General features: G+C 41.4%; 2 protein-coding genes across 2 annotated transcripts; one reads left to right on the top strand and one right to left on the bottom strand.

The window, feature by feature from the left end:
* The first annotated feature begins 1,770 nt into the window (after positions 1–1,770).
* Positions 1,771–22,452, top strand: LOC131882942 (retinal-specific phospholipid-transporting ATPase ABCA4-like). The gene is made up of 48 exons (XM_059230234.1): positions 1,771–2,000; positions 2,625–2,718; positions 2,808–2,937; positions 3,012–3,154; positions 3,228–3,759; positions 3,833–4,013; positions 4,089–4,168; positions 4,249–4,282; positions 4,831–5,043; positions 5,188–5,373; positions 5,456–5,652; positions 5,726–5,868; positions 5,933–6,069; positions 6,140–6,337; positions 6,402–6,601; positions 6,661–6,753; positions 6,838–7,084; positions 7,163–7,357; positions 7,428–7,639; positions 8,476–8,725; positions 8,816–9,037; positions 9,108–9,408; positions 9,482–9,618; positions 9,687–9,806; positions 9,884–10,003; positions 10,425–10,885; positions 10,967–11,087; positions 11,169–11,359; positions 11,444–11,579; positions 11,980–12,184; positions 12,253–12,514; positions 12,773–12,988; positions 13,068–13,341; positions 13,451–13,824; positions 13,953–14,258; positions 15,336–15,489; positions 15,674–15,867; positions 16,090–16,335; positions 16,403–16,583; positions 17,035–17,295; positions 17,890–18,152; positions 18,265–18,496; positions 19,435–19,656; positions 20,117–20,265; positions 20,904–21,086; positions 21,202–21,436; positions 22,171–22,225; positions 22,312–22,452. The coding sequence occupies exons 1-48, from the start codon at positions 1,929–1,931 to the stop codon at positions 22,350–22,352; spliced, it is 9,399 nt and encodes a 3,132-aa protein (XP_059086217.1). The 5' UTR covers positions 1,771–1,928; the 3' UTR covers positions 22,353–22,452.
* Positions 22,347–26,578, bottom strand: LOC131883042 (uncharacterized). The gene is made up of 6 exons (XM_059230376.1): positions 26,127–26,578; positions 25,817–26,053; positions 25,005–25,148; positions 24,615–24,815; positions 22,734–22,962; positions 22,347–22,484 (listed from the first exon to the last, which is right to left on the bottom strand). The coding sequence occupies exons 1-6, from the start codon at positions 26,145–26,147 to the stop codon at positions 22,423–22,425; spliced, it is 894 nt and encodes a 297-aa protein (XP_059086359.1). The 5' UTR covers positions 26,148–26,578; the 3' UTR covers positions 22,347–22,422.
* Positions 26,579–26,587: the final 9 nt, after the last annotated feature.

Raw genomic sequence — 26,587 nt, 5'->3', positions numbered from 1 at the left:
TAATACAAGTTGAATGCAAAAAGGCCAAGATCATACGTCACCTGACAATAGCGAGAACTAGCTTTTGGAAGTAAACTCTTGTGTTTCGAATTCTGTGACTAGGGGATTACTAGGGGTAAGGGGTACCTTACGTGGTTTTCTAAGAGTTCACCAAAATGTAGAACCATCATTTACTCCCCCTGGCGTGTTTAGCTTCTATGTAGTTTTGCAGTTGATTTGCCGGGTGCCTCGTACTTTGATTCATCAAAATGAACTGCTTCACCCGGTCGTGCTGATTGCAATTAGTTCTCGCTTAAAATGCTTTGCACTCTGTCATCGAACGAATGACAATAGAAGTTCGATTGCCTTTTCCTGCATCCAATGACTCAAGTTTGGCCATGTCGTTCAGAGCTAAAGACCAGTGCAGAAGAGTACCTTACAGTATATATTTTAACCAACGTGACTCGAACGAGTTGGGGTCCTCGAAGGCGGACTAACTCTCGGCACAACTTCCAGGGCGGCTTCCTTCATTTTTTAGGGCAACATTTGGGATTCCTCTTTCGGCCTTGAAAAGTTTTAAGGCCAGGTACAATGATATATGCATCTCCTCTGTTCAGAACTCGCGGGCTTGGCCAAATATACTAACTACCTGCTACCTGGTAGTTCTTGAAAAACGATTGGTGAGGCCGAAGTGAAAAAGTACTGAAATGTTCCAAACCAAAAATAAAGTCGGTTGTTTACTCCTGTATTTAACGACTATAAATCTGAGAATATCGCTGCTATACGGGGGGGGGGGCATATACTTTTCGAGTCACATTCTGTTTGTACAGAAATATGAGCAATAGCACGTACATACTGAAGTAATCAAAGCATTGTACAAAATAAATCCATCATCGAGTTCTCAAGCCAGTCAATTTGATGTTATTACTCAAAGATATTGGCAAACGAGTGACGTGTACATGCTCATATTCTGAGTTCGAGAGATTGTCAAATCCATTATTTATCATCCCTTTACTCATCTTTTTGTCCTCAAAGGTCAGGAAATAGTATGATAAGTAGAGACTCCGAAGAATGAGTAATTAGATTAACAATGTTAGTTTTTAATAATTGTACAACTTTTTTGGCATTTTTCAATTTTGAAGTATCATTGTCTGAATATCGGCAAAACAAAATATTTTTTATGGCTAGCAGGCCAAAAATATTTTTTTTTTCCTATCAGCATAATTCATCAATGGGCATCATTGTGGAAACTTGCTCTAATTTTTCAGAATTTGTTTCATTTTGGTAGCTGACGGAGCAAGAAAATGCGTGTACCTTTTGACCTAAGAAATTTAGCTTTGTCCACCATATTACATTTTCTGCATCTTGATGTTAACTCCTTGTACAAATGTGCAAAGCAAACGGAAATCCAAAAAAGGAAAGCCATTTCCTTTGCAAAGTGTGAAGTACTTTATGTCCATAACTGTATCAATCACAATGAATCAATTTTAAAATTCAAAAGGTTTATTTTATGATAGAGAACATAGTTTTATTGATAAACGCATCATAAATCAATTCACGTTTTTTCATTTTGTTTCGAATCAACGAAAAGATTAATCTGAATAAAAATTGATTGGTAAAAGAGAGTCTGGATAGTCTGAAAATGCCAATTATGAACATTCCTATTTTTAATACCTTTTGAATTCCTTTTTCCGCTATTGGGAGCAAATGCCATTTAATCACGTCAAAAATAAAACTTGAATACTTTTTGTGTCTCTATTGATAGGTGATAACAATAAACGTGCATGCATTGTATAAACACGCACGAACTGACATTTCCTCCTGTAGAAATAGGATTGCTTTATCAACAAGTAGTACTGATGCACTAAGTGGACGAATGAGTGAAACGAAATTATCTTCAGTCACGATCATCAAATTGAGAATCAAACGTGGATTGGCAAGTGATCGATATGACAGCCTCCTATTGGGCGCAAGTGAAGCTCAACCTCTGGAAAAGTTGGCTTGTGCGAAAACGAAAACCGGTAAGAACAGCACATTAAGGTTGACCACGGAAAATGGGTTCCTCTACGTACTGTATGCCTGCCATTTGGATCAAGTGTTTCATAAAAGTATCATATTCCCACAATTGTCTTGACCATAGTGCTTCCAACACAAAATGATATTGTGTCAATCGTTTGGTTCAACGCACCTCCTTCATCCACGGGCTTTGTTACGTCATTGCCCTCTAAAGTCAGTGTTTTTGGTTGCAACATGATTCGGTCCTTGAAGTCACCTAGAATATAACAAATCTTTGATGCATTGAATATCTTCAGTGGCGCTCACCAGCTTATTTCAAATCTTGAATTTTGTATCATTGTTTTTGACCTTGTCATTCTGGATGATATACTGATTACTTAATAAACAGATCTATCAACATCAAAGTGAGGCAGAAAAAATTGCTTTACTAAGGAGTTGATACAACGTTAATAAGTGCAATCTAGGAGGAAAATAACATTTTTTGCTTGGGTGACCCATAATGTTACCGCACAATCGTAGAGGTGTTCTGTGATTGACACTGTCTTTGTCAATTTAAATCTGGACTTTCTAATTAAAACAGAACCAAAGTAACAATTGTTATACAAAGGTTGGCATTATCTCCTTTCAAGGTCTTATGGACGTTTGAAATTTTGAGTCCATTGTGTATGATGTGCATCGTGGCTCTAGTGCACTTGGGATGGGGACCGTCACAACTCAACACCTGTAAGTCAGCGATCCCTTTCTTGACAAGAGATGCATCCACGAGACTAAATAGACTAAAAAAGGAGTCTCATGCTTATTATTTTTGTCAGGCTATTTTCGTTCCCGTGCCAATCCCTCGGCTGGAATGGTACCTTACTTGCAATCCAGCTTGTGCAACGTGGTTAACCGATGTCGGCCGGAGGACACCTTTGAGGATGTTCCAACTTACTTTGGATCCAAGTGAGGCCATCAAATGCAGGATCCATTTTGATGTAACTCGAGACATTCATTTGTCAATCCATCTCTCAATGCAGGTTGCCTGATTTGATTCAATATGGATCGCCTTTATTCTATGATGAAAAGGTCCAAGCAGGAATTGAAAGTCTCGAAGTGATGGTCAAGATTTTGGACGGAGCCGCTGAAACGTTCAACACCAGTTTTTGGGAAATCGTGCTGGGTAAACGTTAGATTGTCGTATTGTACTTTGCCTTGACCATTCTAATCGGATATGTATATGCCATCAATTTCAGAGGACGAGTCTCAAGTGCGAGACTGGTTTCATGACCCCGAAAGGATCACTGACTTCCTCGAGAACCAATCCCAAACCATGGATGAGGACTTGGCCGAGTTCTTCTTGAACTCAACTCTCAGCCTCTCACAAGTGATCAGCCAATTGGATTTGAGTCAAGTGGAAAACATTGCTTGTAATCCGGAATTGTTGGGAACATTCATCATTTCTCATGATGTGTTGGCCCTTCAAGAGTTTGCCAATGGTTTGTGTGGTCTGTCCGGCGACCAAGTGGTAAACTTCATTGAAGTGCTTCATCACAACCTGAACTTTGAAAGTATCTTAAAGACCATTGGCCAAAATGTTGAGCTTCTGTTAAATTATGATGTCTACTCCGGAGTTCGGGATCTGGCTGCAGTGGAAGGGTCAATCGTCAATATCACCGATCTGGTGGGTGAAGTGGAACCCATCTTCCATTTTGACTATTGGATGAGCGATTTCACCAAGCTTCTCAGATCCATCCTCGAAAAGGAAAACCCTTACAATTGGGAGATGTAGGTCGAATACTAACGAAAACCACAAAACCCACAGTACTTTTACTTTAGAGCGTGATCTTTTCTTATGCAGCTTGGATCGTTGGGCCGAACTCACTCTCGCCAATTACCTGGATCCAGCCTTGTACAACGACATCCTTGTCTATGTAGTGGAGCTGACCAATGTTCTCAACGAAGTGGTGGAAGATGAATTTCCCAATAACCCAGGAAATTTCTCAGTCTCAGCAACGGCATCTCGTTTGATAGTAAACGAGGTAGTGAAAGCCAAAGGTGAAATGTCTTCTTTGAACGTTGGTAGCCTAATATAGAGATGTTTCTGCACGTTTCAGGAGGCTACTGGACCTTGGGCATCGCTGGCCTTGGCCTTGGAACATTTGATTAGGAACGTAATCCAGAATGGCGTGAAATGGTAAAGCAATTGAAGTGATGATAACCTCACTCTTTACATTTTTTTAACCTATTGAATTCATACACAATGTTTTTTTATAGTGGCGAAGGAAATGGACAACCTTGTCAACCACAGGTCAGTTAACATATGGACCGTATATATATATAACCTCATTCAAGGCACCAAAGCAAACGTTAGGTTGAAATGGGTTGAACCACATGAGGGCATTGATGTTTATGTAGTCCTCTACTTTTTCCTTTGCCTTCTTTTTTGACCGACTAAAACTATGAATCTAAAAAGGGAAGCAGAGAAGGGTAAACCGGGTGTATTGTGTTTTTTCTTTAAATTGCAGCTTCAAAGAGTGACATCAACCAGAGCTAATAGTTACGCCCTCTCCTGTCAGTTAACACGACTCATACCAAAAGAGGCGAATTAACGATTATACACAATACACTTCTTTCTACGTTCGTTGATACTTTGAATCTTGTCACAATCATGGGTCCTTTGAGATATAAATGAAATTATGCATTTCGCTGCAACCATAGTATTCTAATTGAAACGATTAGGTGGAAGAAAGGCGCAAGAATTTGAAGAGAATGACACATGCAGTACAAGATAAAAAGAATCAGTTTGAGATTTTGAGTTGGCAATTTACTTGACTACTTGACTCGTTTTCTTCTTAGACGACCTTCCACATCTCAAAGGCCGTCCAATTCAACCTTCACGGCTCGATGAAAAACGAAACCACCACTGCTAAGGCCTATGATTACCTCGACTATTTCTTAAACGGCTTGATCGACGAGTTTGAAAGTGGGACCTCTTTCATTTTGGGCTGTATTGCTAGCCTTCAACCCGTCGTTGATACCTCAATAATTACCTACTCAAACCTGTTGGTGGTAAGCTGATTTTAGCGATTAAAGAATAACAATCCGGCTGGAACATCATTTTTTGCCAAATTCTGAATGCATCTTCACCTGCTTCTTCGAAACCTTTATCTGGATAAGCAACTCTGTCCAATCCAAACCTTTTTTTCCTCTTAGCTCGGCGAATACTTGCGTTACGGATGGCCGACAATGACGGAATGTTTGAACGAATTTGAGGACTACTTTGAACCGCCATCCTTTGTTGATATCGAGTCTCTTTCGGAGACCATTTGCTCCTTGAATGCCCTTATTCAAGGCGAGATCCAATGGGATTCGGGCATTGAAGATCCATTAATAGAGACCGTAAGCATCCACAGTCACAGGGCTGAAAGGGGAAAACTTTTCTTTCTGATGGTATTTGAAACGTGTGTCTTTTGATGTCCAGATCGTTGATATGATCCATGGTGATGTTCCACGTTCGAACACGACCTCGGACGCTCTAGTGGAGAAAATTGAGCGCATTATTTCGGATGCCCTTGGCTATCAGTGGCCCTCTTGGAACCCGTACGAATTTGATGAGACGCTTACTCGAGCTGAGCAGAATTGGCAAAATATCTCAATCTATGACACATTGGAAATCACGTAAGACACGTGACGGGTTCAATGGCTCTTACTCCTTCAAGCACCTTCTTTAATGCACCCTGTTCAATTTTAGACAAGATTTACTCAACTTGTTGGAACGCCTACTTGAGGACGATGATTTTTTTGTTTACACCAATGCAACGGTGGCCACTCAAAATGAGTTCCTAAAAATAGCCATGGAATTCGCCATTGACGCCCTTGAAAATATGGATCAAGGTTTGACACGTGATGAAAATTCAACTGCCATTAATACAACCTGTTTAATGACTTTTTTCTCCAGAATATATCTACATTTCCATATCTGATTTTCTGTTGGGATTCGCCAGCTTGGACGAGTTTGTGGAAAGTGTGGCCCAAGTTGTGCCCTATTTGGCTAATTCGTGGTCGGATTTGCTCATTCAAGATCGATTTCACGACGTCAGTCTGGAAGAATGGCTTAGCGTTCGTTTGCTTCTTTTCCATCAATGTCTTCTCCCTCCCTATGTAGATCACCAATGGTATTTATGCTCTCATTTTGGACCCTGAATATAGCATTTGTGAAGGGAACGCCAGCATTCGTGACGTTTGGGAATTTCCCATAGAGGCCGACCCTTTCATAGATGAGTTTGAGGCTGGAATTTGTGACTTTGACGGAGTATTGGGTGAACTGAACAATTCGTCACTTTTTCAAAACCTAGAAGATATCGTGAGTTGCTAGAGTACATAGATCTCAAAACCCCTTCAACCAATAGAGAAGATTCCCTTTTCAGTGGTCCTCACCGGATTATCAATTTGAATGGGCAGAATTGGGGGCACGAAGTGAAGTATTCGTGTCCCAAGTGATCGAGTTGGTGAACGCTTCAGAGAATCGAACTGTGGTCATCGACTACGTTGATGAAGACTTCAATCGGGCCGTCCTCAAGTTTTTGGATAATACGTGGGAATATTGGAAGGGTCTGTTTCATTCAGAGTAGGTGAAATCAGTTGAAATTTCGATGTGGAACTTCATGGAGGGCGGCTTTGTTCTAGATTTGATCAATCGACTGGAAAACCCAACTCGAATGAAGATGTGGTGCATTGCTTGACCATCAATTTACCATGCCTAAACAGCCAATCTGGAAGGTGGGTCTGTACCTCTGTACTGTAGATAAATAAAACAAGTTCCAGCGTAAAAAGATGACCTCACCTTACTCTCCCGAATCTTAGGTTTTCCGCCTTTATCTCAAGACTCATTAGCGATTTCGAGGCCCAAACTGGAATCTTGAGCGCTTTGGAACAAGACGGCGGATACTTCTACGCCAGAATTGTGCCACAAATCGTTATTACCGGTCCTTTGAGCGATTTCCTACAGCCCCCCCTCGTTGAAGACGATTTGATTGCTATGCTAATGGACTCAGGTTTGTCTGAAGAAGCCTCTGAGGCCATGGGCAAGAGCTTTCTAAACCTGAATCGGGTATGTCTGTTTCCACATCAGAACCCAAATGGTCAATGAATAGCTATATACGCGTAGGTACATGTATGTCTTTTCTAGGCATACTTTGCCTCCCAAAACCCAGGCATCATTTCTCAAAGCATCTACGAAGACAGTCAAAAATTCGCGAGACTCTTCAAATTTGCCAACGCCACTTTATACGAGAGAACGCGATTGGACATCGTCCGGTCTAATCTCACTGAAATCGCCAGTACGCTTGAACAATCCATTTCTGTGGACAAGATCGTGGCAGGAGTAAGATGACACTAAAGCCCACCACTGTTTTGTAAAGGTAGAGTGGAAACTGTGGAGTGGGTCATTTCAGATTGAGACGATGCGTAAGTCGCAATTTGAGGATTTCACGTGGATCAAGCCTTTCGTTGGCCTCTCAGATGGCATTGTCAATGATGTCAAAGACTTGATCTTCCACGTCTCGTACCTCGTTAGAACACTCTCTAATCCCGAAATGGAGCAAGACATGGTTCGGGCTTTGCTGCAAATCCTAAAACAGGAATCCGTCGGCGAAGTTCTTGATGGGTGAGTATTCTTATGAAAAACTCAATAAAACGTGATGTTTTTCGGTACTTAGCATCAAAATTAGGTAAAGTCGGTTTTTGGTGCCTTTTGTTTGTCGTGTTACAACTCTAGAAAACTTGAAGCTTTGAGAGCAAGCTTTCCAGACATTGTCGAATGTCGAAACAGTAGAATAGCTAACAATATATTTTGGGGTATTTGGTTAAAATGTACTTGGAATAGAAAATATCTAGGCTAAAATTTGTGGTTGCTCTTAGCAGCATTGAAAGTGTTTGAGGCTTTGTTACATTTGCAACGACTGATGTTGCATCTCCTGCATAAAATGATAAATGCAAAAAATAAGATTAGAAGATCTCATTCAGAGTGAGGATGGCAAAAAATTGATTGACAGGAAATGTTCGTGTAGCTTGAGCATGTTATATCAACTTCTCAACATTCCACATTTCCATGACTTATAGTAGAGAGCAGGTTACTCTCAGGGAATCTTTATAACTTTGAGAACTTGCAAGGCAGGTTTTCCATCACGACATTTGTGTTATTGTTGCCTACCCCTACCTGCTATTGCCTACAGCAATCAGTGATAATCCGATAGAGGCAGTATGAATATTATTAAGTTCTAATATAACGCACCACTCTTATACGATATTTGCCTTTTTCCCAGAGTTTGTCTTTGGGTTGCATTTCACTTATCTATATTTAAGAACTCTTGCCAAAGATGCACATTCTATAGATTCGGTTTGGGGTCGCTCGGTTGGTTTCAAATAGGCTAACGAGAGGATCACAAGGCACTCCGCAAATCCTTGAATTTGATTTAATCTAATTTTCCGATCCTGTTTCAGAATTTTTGGCTTAGTCACCAGTGTAGAATTGCTCATTGGCAACACAAAAATAAGCACCCACATGGATGAGATCCGACAAGTTCTGGAGGATTTAGAATTCATCCAAGCCTTGAGAGGGATTCAATTCCAATTGAAAATCCAAAGTCTTTTTGACCCATGGGATGTTGTGGAATCGTACTTGGAGCAAGAATTGAACATGACCACTCTGAGCGGCGAATCTCTTGGCGAATCATTGTTGGACCTTCCCAAAGTAAGTGACTATGGAGGCTTCAAGGCTGCGTCAGAATCTAACTGGTGATGCTAAGCACATGTCATTTAACGTACCTGGTCTGATTCATAGCTTGTTTTCGGGAATTCCGGCCATTCCAACAATACCATCATTGACTACGTGTGCGATCCAACCCTACTAGACGATTATCTCATTCCGCCCATCGACATTGACGACCCCCATTGGGACATTGCGGACATCAGTCTGGCCCTTTGTAACGTGACGGCTGGCCAGTCACTCAATCTTAGTATTGCCATGATCGAGGAAATTAACATCGAGGATTTCCTCCGCGAGGTTGGAATAACTCCCTGGTTTGTTCATAACCAATGCCACACTCAATGATATACTCCTTGTTTTGTTTTAGTTCTTGTCACTGTCTTTGAACAACATATTGGGTCCACAAAACATCTCGGAAATAGTTGGCAAGGAGGCGTTGGATGCGTTCTTTGAGGCAACTACTATCCTTTCTCGAAATTACATGGACGACATTAATCATTTGGCCGACTCTTTCCAAGACCTTTTCAATGACACAAGCTTATCTCCATTGAATTTGGGCGGAATTGTGGCTTGCGGTGATCCTTTGGCATTTTACATCAATCTTGATATTCCTGGGATGAGTGGAGATGTTGGCGAGGACAACGAATGGATTCCTCCTCTGGTGACAGGTGAGCCAACGATGCCTATATAACCATGCCACTCGGTAATTTATTATGTCATCGTTCCATGGGACATTTTCAGACCAATGCACGAACTTTCGAAAAGCTCTCTCACAGATAAACGGAGGGTCGTTCATCTGGACGGTTATTGCGAGTTTCTTTCAGGGACAAATCCTTTACACTCCCTCCAACTGGTTTACGGACAATCTGGCCAAGGAGGTGAAGACAAAGGCTTTGGGATTTGGTGAAAGGAGCCAACTCTGATATCGAGAGCTTCTTCTTTTCAGATGAATATTTCGTACTATCAAAAAATCGAGGCTTTTCAAGAGGGCATTCGAATTTTCCTCACAATCGCCGATAGAGCAGAAGAATTATCCAAGTTCCCGGAAGATTTCGCTGTCTATGATGTATGAACGAGTAAACCAATGTGGGATCCAAATCCCAGGTTTGGACAGGTTGAAAACAATTTTTCATTTTCTTTCAGTTCCTCATTCACTCTCCAGTTTTTAAGGCCCTGGTCTTGAATTTGTATCCTACATTTGATTTGGAGTTGCTAGAAGACTTGAGTTTGCTCGAAATTATATCCAACCTTGTGGATTATGAAGTAAGATTGGGATTTGAGTTGGTCTACCGGGTGCTTCAGGAGAAATAGAGCAGCAAACCTTGTCTATAACTCTGAAATGGTTGGACTCACAAAAAATGTATCAAAATCAAAAAGACACTAAAAAGACCAATTACTACGTCTAGCAACTGGAAAACTCGATTCTCCAGTGCGCGTTTAATAAAAGGCCCTTGGCGCGAGCGTTATTTCTAGCACGATCATCAAAGCCAATCAAGTTGGCTCTTTTTGAGTTTTTAAGTCAATTGATTGGCCAATCGTTACCCCTTTTACCCTCAGTCGATCCAAATTTTAAGTCTGGAGTTATGAGACCAAAAAAAGACGTACCTTTTCTTCTGTAGCATCCTGTACATTAGTACGTCAGAAGACAGATCTATACTCAAACACTTCAAATGTTATGTTCCAGAGCATATGGACAACCCTTCAAACCGTGAGATATGCAGTTGAATGCTATCATTTGGATCGCTTTGCTTCAGCCTCGTCAGAGGAAGAGTTGGAACGCATGGCTGTGACCTTGAACAGCAACCAATCATTTCAAGCAGGGATCGTATTTCTGGACCAATCCAATGACGAAGAACAGTTCTTTCTCTCCGATGCCGATGTGAGCCCGACTCATGTCAAGTACAAGATTAGACTGGGCAAGGGTTCTGTCCCAAGTTCAGCTGTAATCAAGGCCAAATTGTGGGTCCCAGGGCCGGATGACAACTACTTCTTTGATTTGAAGTACGTAAGGGGATTCGTTCAGTTGCAAGATTTGGTAGATCGAGCCATCCTCACCACCATAGCCCAATTGACCAACTCCACCGATCTTTCGGACGTCGGGGTATATACCCAGCAGTTCCCGTATCCTTGCTTCGAAAGAGATAAGTGAGTGGGACAAACCGTAAATCGGATTTGGGCGCTCAAACGGAGCCTGGATTTTTAAATATCTTCCATCTTTGTATCTAGTTATCTGAGTGGGCTGTACACTGTTCAGATTGTGCAGATTTGCTTGTTTTTGGGTTATGCAATCACTTTGGCGTCATCGGTGCGGTTCCAAGTTTGGGAAAAAGAGTCTCAAAACATGGAGGTATGAACTTGGTTCTTGTTCGAGTGTTCCACACTCGCTATGTTTGGACCTGATTTTCCACGCAACCTCCTTCATTTCTAGATCATGCAAGTTATGGGAATGCGAAGGTCAATTCCTTGGATTGTTTGGCTTCTAATCTCGGGAGCCACTATGATCTTCTCCAGTATTTTGCTGACCATCCTTTTGAAATTCAGCGGAATCTTGCCCCGGACTAACGGAATTCTGCTCTTTGCTCTTCTATTCTTTTACGTCTTGTCTCTCCTGGCTTTCTGGTAAGATCAACCAGCCAGTCGCTCAAAACAAAATAATAAGGCCACTCAATCAATACTAGTTGCACATCATTTCACTTTTTTTAGCATGGTTTTGGCTTTGGTCATGAAGACAGCGGTAGTTGCTTCGGTGGTGGCAGTGCTTCTCTATTTAGTCACTTTTATTCCATTCGTGATCCTTCTCTTGGTGGAAGACCACGCTTTGTGGCCCAAAATCCTCACTGTAAGTCAAATGAGAGTTCATTTGCAATAGCTCTGTTTGAGTCTTCAGCCACTGATCTCTATGGAGACAAATTGACATGACAATGAGAAGACGTCATTCCATTTCTCTTGGATGCTTTGAGGGATTCATTTGGTATTTGCTGTATTTGCCTGCATTGTGAGCCCTTCGAAATTGCATGCCTCGTTGGGCGAGCCAATGTGGCTGTGCTTGAGCCTTGTAAACTCGTTATGGGTTTTTGTGGCCTGGGTGCACAGTAATGACTTAGAGAAAATCGAAGCAAAGAAGGGGAACACAAATTTGGACCAGTGTTGCTCCTGACTGAGGCTCGGTTTTCACCAAGACCATGCCTATGAGTGTGGTTGGCTCGTTTGAGTCGTTGTAATTTTTTGTCTTTCTTTAGAATTTGTTCATGTCCAGTAGCTTCAGTTATGGAGCACTTTATCTCACGCGTTACGAACAACAAGCCATCGGCTTGCATTGGGACAATGTTTGGACTTCTCCCATGGGAAAGCTGGACAACTGGAGCTTCGGAATAGCTTGCTGTTTTGTCCTCTTAGATGCAGTCCTCTATGCGGGTGTGGCTATATTTATTCTTTGGTGGCAAAGTAAGCTACTCCACAATAACATCAAACCGTCGACCTTGATCTTTATAAACACATGCTCTCGTTTGTAGGGAAATCATGGGATAACCAAAAGGCAGATCAGGAGATCCAGAAGCCTTCGCTGTCGAGACAGAATCCCCTGTCCAGGGTCTACGGGATGGACGCACAGCATGATAATAAAGTCATTGGCATATCCATGAAAAATATTACCAAAGATTATCCCATGCTCAAGAATCAAACCAAGCGAGCTGTCAATAACTTGACCATGGATTTGTATGAGGATGAAATCACGGTGCTCTTGGGACACAATGGAGCAGGAAAAAGCACGACCATGTGAGTGAGAATGAAAGCAGTTTTTCCGCGACCGTTTCTTTTATTTGAAAGTCTGAACTTAAAACCCGAGCTTGGCATGGTCTACCGAACCCGAAAAGGTTTCATATACTACTAGGTATGTTCGAATGTCAAGCTGGGAAAGCAAAAAAATACCAAGAACACAATTGACGTTAGATGTATTTTGAAAAAAAGAATATTAAGCCTCTGGGAGTGAAATTTTGCCCGTAAAGCGTCAGTTAGTTTTTACAACTTCTACAGGAAACTTTTGACGGGTATGGAGACCGTGACATCGGGAAACATCGAGATTTGTGGCTTCTCTTATCCCGACGAATGGACCCAAATCCAGACGAAAATTGGGTTTTGTCCTCAGCAGTCGGTTCTTTTCCCCGATTTGAGCACTCGAGAGCATCTGGTGTTTTATGCCAAATTGAAAGGCTTACATGATCTCGTCGAAGTGGAAGCAGCCATTGACGAGTGAGTGCCATTTCCACCTCTCAAAGAACGTTTCATTTCAAGCTGTTCATCTTTGTTCTTCTATCTTTTTGTTTTTAAGCTTGATTGGAGCTATGAATATTGGGGCAGCCCAACACGAGCCGGTCAAGAATTTATCAGAGGGCAACCAAAGACGCGTGTGCATCAGTTTGGCCTTCATTGGCGGCTCAAAAGTGGTCATTTTAGATGAGCCCACATCTGGAGTGGATCCGATTGCCAGACGATACATTTGGGATTTGATTACCCGCTTCAAACACGGGCGTACCATTCTCATGACGACTCATCATCTGGACGAAGCGGAGATCTTGTCGGACCGAATTGCCATTATTCACAAGGTAGGTCGGGAAGATGGTCGACTCAATTTGATGGGTACTGAATCAAATTGATATTGACATAGGGCCATATAGTATGTAGTGGATAGATCATCTTGATTCAATTCTTCAGGGAGAGTTGAAGATTGATGGGTCGTTAAGTTCCCTCAAAAAGCAATTTGGAGACGGTATGCATTTGACCATTGCTTGGAAAGACCATCCTACACTCAGAAGAACTCAAAACCAGCTGATCTCCGTATTGGAGACCATGTTTCCCGATGCCATTAATCTATCCTCCAAGGAACCTAATGAGCGTTTTTTCGTCCCGAATTCCCACCATGTCGTGCCACCAAAGCTCCACAAGTTCATGGCGATCTTGGAGAAGCAAACCAAGCTAAACCACGTGGAGGATTTCAAGGTGGAAGGCACATCTTTGGAGGATATTTTCTTGCACCTCGTTACGGGATCAGGAGAGCACATGGACAACCAACTCAACGCTAGTCATGCGTGAGTTATCTCATAACCAGCTTTTGTACTTTCAAGCGATCTCGCGTCTTTTTTCACTCACATCGAGTCCACTCTTGAAGGGGGGGGGAGGACACATATCTTTCTCAAGACCGCCATTAATGTTGCAGGCCAATTACGAACCCAACCTTTCCAAGGAGGTCTGGCATATCGTCGGCGTTCCTCTCTTCTGGAGGACCCAGCCATTACGACCTTCGCACAGGATGGCCTTTAGTGTTGGGCCAAGTACGTGGCTTGTTGTACAAACGCTTCAAACATTCCACACGGGATTGGCGGTTCCTGATGAGCTCCCTCGGCTTGCCCACTCTGTTAATGATTTTGACCATGTTTTTGGCGCTCTTAAGGCCAACCAGTGAGAGTCCACCGCTTCTGTTGACGCCTTCGGTTTTCGGAGAAAACACAAACTCGTTTGTCAGGTAAAAAAAAGTGCTTGGGCATGGCAAAAATGGGTGGGACATCGATAGTTCAAAGGTTTCTTCTGAATGCTTGAAAGATGAAACGATATGGAACTTATTGCAATGAAAGATTGGATGAAGGGTCCTGAAATCCTAACCTCAGATCTCGTGAACAATAGGCTTTCAAAATGACGGAACTCTGAAAAGATCTAAAAAGTTTGCAACAACTTGGCATACCTTAGGGAAATACGAAGTCAGCTCTTGCATTTTATTCTCGACATACGTACTGTATGTTCAACAAATCCCACTATAAAAGGAATGCAATGTTGCTTTCGGAATCTTCAAATATTGGATTTTGAATGGGAACCGACGGACTCTCAGCTCGGAATTCAATTTGCATCTGGTTAAGTTTATCTCCTTCAATCACGAAGATTGTCACGTCAGCAATGATGTCTTTGATCGTCCAGAAAAGATCTATTTGAATCAGACCTTTTGATGGCTTGAAATTGTATCTTACCTTCATTTAGTAAACGTACTTTAAGTTTTTAAGCAACTGATTGTAGTGTTCCTCTGACAATCAAGACCTAATAGATATACAGTGTTTTGAATACTTTAATGTCTTTGGTTAAATTGTTGATGCCATGACACATGTCAAAACTTTCCTTTGCTTTGTTTAGGGCATGCATTTTTCCTTTTTTTATTCCACCCTGATCTTGGATTGGGAGAGGAAAAAACTGAATATGACCTTCTTACCGAAGCTCACTTAGTCAATTTGGCCTCCAACTTTTCGTTTCAGAGTTGACGAACGTATTCATTGCTATGTACTGGTGTATCCAATATATGTAAAGAGAAAACATTTTACAAAAAGAGACAAATTCAATCTTATAATGGCTTCGAAATAAGATACCAATCCATCCTCATATTAGAAGTGATTTTTCCCCCAAGCACTGAGAATTATTTGCAAAAACGAGTATACACACAAAATCCGTGAAATATTTACTGTACATTATCCAAAGCAAAATAATGTTTACTCGAATTGTGTTATCCACAGCTTCGACAAATCTTTTGACATTCATTATTTGCCTTCATATTCTGCAGCTTTTCGGAAGAGTCCGATTTGAATAACATCCTGGGCTCTTTAATCTCTGATCCCGGTATTGGCACAACTTGTATGAAAGATGTTCCAGATCTGGGATTTTGGACTCCTTGCCAAACAAACGCTGGCGAAACCAATTTTACCACGGAATACGGCGTGAGTAACATTTCGAATACGGAAACCGTATTCGTCTTCTGATTTGTTCCATATTGGCGTAACTTCAAGTGCACACTTACCTACAACACATGTAATGAAATGCAACGACCCAACCAAAGCACATAATACTATATGATCCGATAGATTGAATGCAACGCTGAAGTTCAATTCGCTTTCATCTTAGGGCCCTGGGTCCAAATTGGAACAATGTTCCTGCCCATCAACGTACGAATGGACTTGCCGAAGGGAACCCAACTCCTCCTTATCCAGACCACCTCGCATGATAATGAACACGACCGATGTTATTTTTGATCTGACCCATCAACCTAGTCCCAACCACTGGATATTGAATTCCCACACTCAATTCATTGACAAAAGGTACGTAAGCTCGTCGAGCTTCTTGCCTGACCAAGGAATGGAGAAATGCCACCTCAAAAGACCTCGAGATGGTCTACGTATGTACAATAATAGGCCTGAGGGATCCAAGGACCGAGCTGTACTGTATTGTCCACAAGGGCGTCCATTTGAACCCACCATTAACGAATGATTGCACTTCTTAGCATTCTTAGTATACATAGTATGTACGCACATTACATCTAGATTTGGCGGATGGTCCATTGGAGAGCCGAGTCCATCGTCTGAGGTAATTGGAGGTACCACCGAAAACCTCATTGTTTGGTACAATAATAAAGGAAAACATGCGGTACCTTCATATTTGAATGCCATTCACAATGCCATGCTCAGAGCGACGGTGACTGAAGGGGGCCAGGATCCCGCCCAATACGGGATCACAACATACAACCAGCCCATCTCCCTCAACGCCCAACAAGCCACAACGACAACAATGTGAGTGTGAATTCGGAATTAGGCTGTTCTGGCACCCACTAATTAATCTTAAAAAATCCTTCCACAGCATCCAATCCGTGGCCGACTTCGGGATTGCCCTGATGATGCTGACAGCGTTTTCATTCGTTCCGTCTAGTTTCGTTTCGTACGCGGTCACTGAGCGCACCCAAAGAGAGAAACAAGTTCAATTTGTGGCTGGAGTCGCGCCTCTGACGTATTGGTGCGCCACGTTCATTTGGAATTTAGGGGTGAGAAAGGTCTTTCTCTCTTTCCAATGTGGATAAGGATCTTGGCGAGGATTCAAATGAGAGTCGAAATATGTGCCACCTTCTTTCGATTCATTTTGAGCTACGCTGCGCTCAACAACTTGCTTGGCACTGAACACAAAGTAGAGCTCTAAATTGGTCTTTTGAGTGCAAAAAAGGTTGGAACGGCCTGGCAGCCTTTTCAATCGAAATGACATCGGTCAAGGAGTGTGTTGAATCCAACAGATGCTGATCAGTTGAAGTCAAAGCCATTGGACCAAATATTTCAGTCTCTTTTTAGTTATCCAGGACCTTTTAGATACCTAATCTCCATAGCTAGAAACTCAACTCCCCATGGATCAGAGAAGGGAACAGATGTTTTTTGGCAGATTTCGCTAAAGTCACCATGCCGAAACTGAATATTGACTACATACATGTTTTTTTGGTCTCATAGGTCATTCTGGTCTATACTATATTGACGGGCATCATCCTTCAGATCTTTGGGATAGGATCCTACACAGCCAAATCGAATTTCTCCGCCGTTCTTGTCTTGATGTTCTTCTTCTTGACGGCCTCCACTAGTCTGGTGTGTTGTGTGGAGAAATGGTTTTCCGAGCCCAGTTTGGGTCAATTAACCTTGCTGTGCTCCAACATACTCTTGGGGATCCTGCTTCTCCTGATCATCATTCTTCTGGACATGTTCTATGCGATTAAGGTAAGGGTTATAAATGGCAGATGGGTTTAGTACAATGAGAACTGCTACTCGTATCTCTCTCCAATGTGTAAGTTGTAATGATTGTTGTTGACTCTTAAAACGGTAATAATCGGTAATGAGCGCTAATTTGGCAGTCCACTCACACCTCAAGGGCACATAGAGACGAATGATCGGGTTGGTTTCCCTCGGTCGCTTTCTGCGCTCGTAAAAAATTAACAGCTTTTACATAGCATTCCACATCTAGGACTAGCTCGGTCTTGCCAACTCAAACGCGTTGGTAGACGAAATATCAAGTAAAGATTGAAAGGCAATAAATATACGAATTATAACCTTTCATTTTCATAGTTCTGGGGATTACATTCCTTATGGTGGTAGAAAAGCACGTGAAAAGACAAACCCAAAACAAGTACCGTCGAGTCACAATCACCTCGCTCAACAAGTCACATTTTCCATGTACGAGCAACTCAATTTTTATGCTTCTTTTTCCTTTTTTTTGTCACCAATCAAGTATGAAAGAGGAGGTTCTCCCTTTTTACAAACTTAACAAAATAGAGTGCAAACTTATTTCTGTCACGGTTTTGATTCATGTTCTAGTCTGCAGTGACGATTCGCCGGGTGTTGAACGTGATCTTCAAATTCGTGCCAGCTTACGCCTTGGGCGGAGGATTGCTCTCTATGGCCTCCAACTACATCACCAGTGAGCTCTTGGAATCTGCCATGTACAACTCCGATGGGTACAAATCTCCGTTTTCGTTTGATGTCATTGGACTGAACATCTTAATCTTGTGTCTGGAAACATTCTTCTTCTTCGGCCTTAATCTGGTAGTGGAGTACAAACTCTTGGCCGGTTGGTGGACGTAAGTGATTGCCCGAGGCTCTCCCAAGAGAGTTGACCTCGCCACTTGTTGAGGAACTTGGATACTGTCGTTAGATATTAATTGTTTCTTGCTTTGATCCTCATACCGTTAGTTCCCCTGTTCCCCAAGAGGATTTGGAAATGACCCATGAGGATAGTGACGTCAAAATGGAACGACATCGAGTGGAGAGTCAAGTTGGAACAGGAGGGGATCATTCCTCCTTGGGTTTGCCACGTGTTCGACCTGATCTCTTGAGAATCACGCACTTATCGAAGGCATTTGGTAGTGCGAATCAAACCAAGTTAGCTGTGAACAATGTGTCCGTGGGAATCAAGTATGGAGAGGTAATGTAATTCTCAATAGTAAGATGATGTACCTGTACTTCCATGTGTTACTCCGTCAAAACCCAACAACAACATGATTTAAAGTCATGTTCATTTGCTTATCACACTTGTTTGCTGCACATTTGTACCTTCACGAAGCGAGATCAAAACTTGAGTTGTTCTGAGATGGGCAATTAGACTCTCTGAACTCATCGGGATTCGGACAGGTTAAGTAGCAATAGATCCGACTGTCATCGAAGACTGATAAAAAAACTTTTGGATCTTTCATTGCTCTAATATCGGCCCTTTCAACCATTTGATATTTATCTACATCTACCTTGCGGTCGAGAAAGCAGAGCCGATCAACCTAAGTACAAAGGCGTTTGAGACTCCCAGACGAACAAGGTCAAGTAATGATGTTGATGATGGATTCGAAGCCAGCAAATTATACGCGTACAAAACTGATGTAACTACCATAAGTTACTACTCGTCGTTCGTCTCATGATTCATCACGTGTTGAGACGTCATGCTCATTTTTTGATGATTGATCATGGGGTTTCCTTCATCCTTGTGTCCAATTTTGTTCAAAGTTATCCCAAGATCAAGGTTCACTTGTTATGCATTCTAATCAAACCTGCATTTCTTCCTTAGTTGCTTAGATTACTTTCCTCCTATTTCCTCCCAATTTACTTCTGTTTTTGTTTTGACTGTCGTTGGGATCTATGAGCACTGCATCGGCAAACGAATGTAAGGCTTTTTTGTAGATTTAGGCCTGTATCGTTGAAATAAAAACAACCTTGAAAAAGCCCCTAGAAAAAAAGTGCCACCAGTAGACCCTTTCAACAGATTGTACAGAACGGTACCTTTCCACTTCTTCCTCATTTCTGATCGTTTTTGTCGGAGATGTTTCTCCATGAATGTCATGTGTCAAGGCCATTGAAGAATGATTTTTTTTGTAGTGTTTTGGCTGGATCGGATTGAATGGCGCTGGAAAAAGTACCACCTTCAAGGTGTTGACTGGCGAATTGCAACCAAGCTCTGGAGAGTATCAGATGAACCCACCAAATACACTCAGAGGATATTGTCCACAAGAAAACGCTTTAGACCCGCTTTTGACCGTGCGAGAAACACTCCAAGTGTATTGTCAAGTCAGGGGACTTCGCTCCAGAGACTCAAAAAGGGTAAGTCGACCTCATTTTGGGGTGAAATGCGATTATTTCAAATGAACGAGAAACCGGGATGATTTTGAACCCAAGTATGGGATTCGATTCTAAAGTCAGCTGGTGTTTATATAATATTTGGTCAGGCAATTTCCAAGCACCATATTCTGTACAAGCACATACATGCATATGTAACAATGGATCATCTTTCACCTAGCTTATTTGCTAGTTCCTAATTGATGTCCAGCTGTTTTCTGACTACTAATTCAAAGCAGTTATGGACCAAGGGTCCTCTGGAGCTTTCCTCTGTCAATGTAATTGTAAGTTTGGTCGCATCAGGAAATGATAACTGAGCTGATTACTTTCATATTAGAAATACTAAGGTTAATAACCAAGGCCAATATTCGCTGCTCCAAAGGCTTCGTACGAGAAAATGCGCATGTCTTTTAATGTCAATCATGGTATGTATGCTTTATTCCAGAGTATCGACCAATTCATCTTTGATTTGGCCTTAGAAACGCACGAAAATTCATTGTGCAAAGATTTGAGTGGGGGCACAAAGCGGAAAGTGTGTGCAGCCGTGGCATTTCTGGGACAACCCAAGCTCATCTTAATGGATGAACCTACTAGGTTGGTGAAATTTGTACTTGGTATGATGCGTGTACGTTGTACTGTAAGCGACGCATATTTCTGAAACTAAGGAACTGTTTTGTGACTGGGGATGCTGGAGCCTCAAAAAAAGTAAAGACAAGTCTGTAGACAAAAAGATGTGTTTCTCGTGTTTTTGTTGACAGCCATACTTAAAAAGGTCATACATTGTGGGAAAAAAGGTGAAATACTGGTCCCTGAAAACGGAGGTTTTAAAACATGCCCGTGATAATAGCTAGAGATGAGATGTCTTTTTTTTTAAATCTGCCTAAATTGTGTTATAAAATGATCAAAAAAGAGGCGGAAAAATCAGACTGAAAAACAAAACCTGCGGTGGACTATTTAGAGGTCGATATTTGCGGAATTGTGATTGGGAAAACTCTTTCGCAAAAATAGAAATGCTGAAAAGAAAAGAGAGTATGTTTTCCATTTTATCTTTTTAAAGTTTCATTTTCCGAGCTCTAATACCGGCCAAATTTTAAACAGCTATAAATGTTTCATTGGCATTTGATTCATTCGTTTGATGTTCAATATAATATTCATGCAATGCATCATCTTTCCATATGTCTTTTCAATAATCAAATCAAAATCAATCAATGCTTTTAATTGAACCATTTTAGCGGAATGGACGCTGTCATCAAAAGGCAAGTTTGGAAAACCATTCAAAGACTAGTGGCACGAGGAACCACTGTAATATTAACGACCCATTCCATGGAAGAATGTGAACAACTCTGCAACAGATTATCCATCATGGCCGAAGGACAATTAAAATGTATTGGATCGCCAGACCATGTCAAGAACAAGTAAGTTGCTCTTGCTCACCATCCCATCTTATATTTACATAAAAGTTAAAAAAAGAGAAAAATAAGTTACCGTCACTTCACTTCTAAGCTAAGCTTACTCTTCTCTTGGGTACAGATTTGGTCAAGGATTTAAGGTCCAAATGTCTTTTGAATCAATTTCGAACGTTGAGCGGGCCCTGTCGGTAGTGCGTTCCCAGTTCCAGGGGATAACAAACGTGTCCCAACATTACACGAACCTCAGCTTCAACATCCAGAACATGCCTCGAAGCAAGATTTTCGCTTTCCTCGTCCCTCAACAAGAAAGACTCGGAATCACCGACCTGAATGTGGCTTCCACAACCTTGGATGAGGTATGCGAGAAACTAGAGTTCGTCAGTCGTCATTCAGAGAAGCCCGGGATTAGTATTCAAGATGGAGGGTATCCGGTGGGTGAGCTAGTCGTCGAGCCTATTTAGGGAGACTCGCCAAACAACCCACTAAGAAAGGCCTTGTCGTCTCTCGGAAACCCTTCTCCGAAGTACGACATTCTAAAGCTAGTTGTAGCCATGGCTTGAGTCTTTGGATATGGATCAAATGCATTTAATGCATTCAGTCATTTTGTTATCGGGTTTGCTCTTCTCCATCCAGCTCAAATTTGAATCAGGCAAAAATGGGAGAGTTGAATAGTTGAAGTGTGGACTTAGCCTTTTTAGTTTTAGCATGTAAGCAAAGAGCAAGGAGTAAAATCAGAGAGAGCGCAATTCTTGAGTAAGAGGCCGAAACATTACAGAGCATTTACAAAAACACACATGCAGTTTTCATGGGCCTTTTTGAAAAAGTTTGGATTCTTCCAATAGAGCAAATTTCAAACTCTTGAAGCAATTTCATTCAACCATTCTCACAAGGACCTGTTTTGTATGAGAACCAGTAGAGGAACGGCATTTCAAATATATGATTTAAACTTTTGGAACAAAGGCTAAACTTGTGTTTATCCTTATTGAAACATTTATACTATTGGTAATATTCAGGTGAATTCTAAGAAAGAAAACTACTTGGCACAAGGCAAAACGAGCACAGATTCACGCTTTTTATTGATCACTTTCAGGTGTTTGTAAGCTTTGCAACAGGCCCCAAAGTTTATGAGCCCATTTACAATACGGGTAAGTTGCATTGTTGCCTTTTATGCAAAAACCTTCATTTTCGCTTCAATTCTTACGAATGTGAATATAATTTCATATTGGCATAGAAATAACTGACCACACCGGCCAGGGTATTGGAACACTTTGATTGAACCACGGTGGCAGAACCTCAAAGTGACATGAAACAAACGTGACTTCTTGAATTGTACCTCCGTCATTCACTTCAAATCCATGTTGATGCTCAATTGAAACACTCGTTTTGGCGCGGGCCAAACCACATCTGTTCAAAATAAAACAAGTCTTTCAGGAAAAAACACATTGTACCAATAAAATTTATCCATACCCTTTGTTGATATACAAACGCTAGCGCTAGCGTTTGTTTATCGCAATTCAAAGTCATAACGAAAAACAATTTGCTCCTAAATTTAGGTTATATTTGTTGCCGTTCAATTATTTATAATAATGTAAGAAGCATATAATTGAACATGAAAGATCAGGTCCCGATTTATAGTGAGTTGAACCAACTTACCATCATCAACGCCTAGGGTCTTGAGTTCTTCATCGATAGGAAATCCAAAGTACAGCGTCTTCAACAAGTCTTCGCCATCATCCATGCGATCATTTTGATGACTATCATAACCTCCCTCAAATTTGTGACCGTCAAAGAATTCGTGGAATGTGGCCTCTATGAGTTCAGATTCCGGGAATAACTGGGGCGATTTCTCTCCGACCAGCTCCAAATTCTTTTTCATCGAAGGCTAAGGAAGAAGCGTTGATTTGTCGGAGAACAAACTCACAGGAACAAAACGATTGGGTTGCCTATCAATAGAGATGGCCATATTATGCGGTATTCGATTTATGTCCAAAACCAACTTTAGGCCTGGGTTCAAATCCCGCCGTTGGAAATTCCTAGTAAGAGAGGGGTCCCCAGTTTTACTCTCCTCCCTGACAATTCTCAGCAACACGTTTAGATGCGAACTAACCCCTCCCGAATTTTTTTTATTTTTGTTTAGTTTTTCCGGCATTTTGTCAACTTTAAGCCCATTTTTTTGTCTGCTTTTTATTGTGCATATTTCAGGTTTTGGAGCATATTTTTCTAATCATTTTGACCGGCTTTGTGCATATTTTAAAAGATAAAACGAAATTTTTACACGCATAGTTTGGCCGTCTCTACTTATCAGTCACTGTTGCTTCAAATTCAATGCCCCAAAAGCACCGCAATCTTTTTGACATTTTGTTTCCCAATCTTCAAATTTCAATATAGAAATGCCAATTTGAAGCCTTCCAAAACCCAAAGGTCTTTGATGCAAAGAGGCTACCAAATGATATTTGTGAAGTGGATAAAACTACCAGAAGCAAGAAAGGAAAGGTCAAAATGCAAATCAAAAAATCATATCTAACATACTTTGAAACGTTTTGATCTAAGTAATTCTTTTGTCAGTTACCTTTAAATTATAACGAATAACGATTAGCAATATATTGGTTTACTCTTTCAGTCATCATATATACAATATTATGGTTATAAACGTGATAGATTAATTCCACATTGGCTTCAAATGCAATCAATAAGATTCATGGCTGGAGTAAACGGTACAGCGTTACTTTTTGTGCAAAAGCAACAGTATAAGTAACCGTTTTAGCCCTCTTTCTCCCTTTTTAAACGACGAAAAGAAAAAGTACTATGGTTCCATTCCCGATTTTTTTAAAGATCCGTCTCTAATGCTGTCACAAATTTGCTACTGATGGGATCAAATAAATAATCACGAGTGGCTGCGTCTGGGGTTTCAAAATCTTACTTATAATTAGTGCCCGGGTCACATAATGTCCGGAAAAGAAATTAAGTTCAATGGAAGGCAAGAGCAGTTTATTTAGCAATCTACCGTGCCTCTTCCCGATTTCTTTGGGCCGTGTGACGTTGCAAATAAGGGCCCTTATGACATTACTAGTTCCATGATAGTAACGGTAACGCGTTGCTTTTGTTTCGGTAACGGTTCAAGCCCTGGTTATGCTTAATATTGCACAGGAATTAAATGATTGACCTCAGAAATGATTAGCTAATATCAAAATCAGCTTTGTATCCAAATGTGATTGTTTAAAATTATTCGGTTTAGTGCCCTCTTTTCTGGCTTTGGAAACCCGAGAGTTTTGAACTAAATCAATTGAATTGGTTCAAGTAGGATTAGTTTATAGTAAAAAGAACGAGCGTGGTGACCATCATATATTCTAATTTGATCAGCCATACCTGTCTCCAGTTCTACTTTCGATGTAAAAGAAAAATACTTGCTATATAAGGCAAAAATTGCAAGTAAATGATGGGAAAAGACCAAAAATAGCACTATAATGCCAAATTGTTAACGGCATTCATTAACTACTAAAACAGAGCTTTGTTGAATAATCGTTCGTTAGTTACCGATGATTGACTTCGAATGGCAATCAGGAGTTGGAGTATGGTTGTGACAACCCTTTCTCTGGCAGTCGAAGGTACGGGTGAATCCCTCAAGGTCATTTGGGAAGGTGATCGAGCCAAAGAAGGCGTGGGTGAAGGCGTCATGGGCGAGGCTTGCCGCAAGGGTGGGTCAAAGCGCCGGGTGATCAAACTGGTGAACATTCGCTGAAACGGGAATGGCGTCAATTCTAAAATCGAAATCGTAGCCCATTTTAGCATCATCGGGTCGTGCAGCTATACACTATACATACGAGATGTACATGCATGCATGCTTGCATGCATCGCTTGAACGTAATCATGGCTGAACGTTTTCAAGGCCATTTTCACTGTACATTTAAGATCGTCGCATCTCACCGCTTTCAAGTTGAAGATGGAATGAATTGGGAGAAACTTGAGAGTGGATTGGCTGCAATCGCGGCTGTCATTCCTCTTTTTGGACGGAGACTGGAAAATCTCCTTGGAAATTTCCATGGCCTTGGTAAGGCCACGCTCGTTTGACTATTAGATCGGAAAAAAAAAATCAAATAACGTAAGTTGCTTCTGTTGAAAAAAACACCTAACAGAAGGGTCTCATACTGCATAAATGGAATACGTGTCAACTATCTTGAAGCATTTTTTAAGTTGGATTTCATGAGTTTTATTCATCAGTAAAGCTATCAAACATGACTTTTGGTATCTTTTTGTCCATATCTTGACCTTGCCCTGGTTTCGGAGCCATTTTGTACGCCAAAGTTGGGTTCGAGAATGCGGTAAAGATTAAAATATTGATGTGTAACCATGGCACGAACGTATCATCAAAGTCCCCGATCTGATTTGAAAGCAATGTGAATATTCGTGCATCAAATGAATTGTTTATGGGAAAATCATGCACTAATCGATGAACAAGTTTCAATCATACATAATTAAGGGTTTGCCAGCTGCAATTTTCAATAGAGCGGATTCAAGAGGTATCCAGAAAGTCCAGCAAACGGAAATAGCAAATAATGTATACTGCGTATGTGTAAACTATTAATTATTGACCCTCAATGAGCTCTGTAAATTCCCGATGAAGGCAGATTAACTTCAAAGCCCGATTTGGCCACTTTTGCGATTCCAACTAGTAACCATTGCTCATCATCCATATCCGGTCTCTCATATCAGGAGAATATCAAGTCCAACCAACTCACCTCGAGACAGGCAAAGAAATGATGGGAATATTGGAAGATGACACCTGTAATTGACTCCTCGGGGTCTGAGTCTCCCAAATCTTTGAGGGCGGATTCCCACGATCCATTCTCGGCTTGAGCACTCGGCACCAAGGCCTTGGCCTCGGAATGAGAAAACGTCGAAGTGGCCGCGGGTGTGACAGGGGCCGTGTGGACCTCTCGAAATCCAATCAGAATCAGAGCATGAATTTGGCTGATCTGCGATGCATAGAGAGGCTAGCCACCATTAGATCGCGTTCCTCATTCTAGCTAGACACATGTGTGGCCCTACCTCATCGTCAATTGTGACCATTTTGACACTCGCTCCTTTGACCGCAGATCAACTGAACACTTTTGAAAGTTCCTTCGCCTTCTCCGTTTTCGTTCGTTGTCTGATGGTGGGACCAAAAGTGACAAGAAGCATTTTATTGATCAAACTTGGATCCGACTATGCTCAGGCTTTTTCCTTCAAGATGAACCTACTTTTGGGCCATTAAGCGTTCTCAACATGTTGCAAATTGGATAAAAGTTATCAAAGAGTATTTTGCAATTGCGCAAAAATAAGTGCCACTTGCCTCGTCAGTCTGGTCAAAGATAGAAAATAGCACATTGACCCGCCTACTCTCGTTCTCCTTAACGATCATAACACCCCAATCAATTTAGTGAGGCAGTCACGCCAACAATATTTAAAAAAAAATCGATTCCCTTTAAATCATATGGCACAGAGTAATGGGATTCGAACTGAAAGAGAAA

The sequence above is a fragment of the Tigriopus californicus genome, chromosome 1, assembly GCF_007210705.1.
Source record: "Tigriopus californicus strain San Diego chromosome 1, Tcal_SD_v2.1, whole genome shotgun sequence".
NCBI classification, from domain to species: Eukaryota; Metazoa; Arthropoda; class Copepoda; order Harpacticoida; family Harpacticidae; genus Tigriopus; species Tigriopus californicus.
This window is presented reverse-complemented; position numbering and strand designations above follow the sequence as displayed.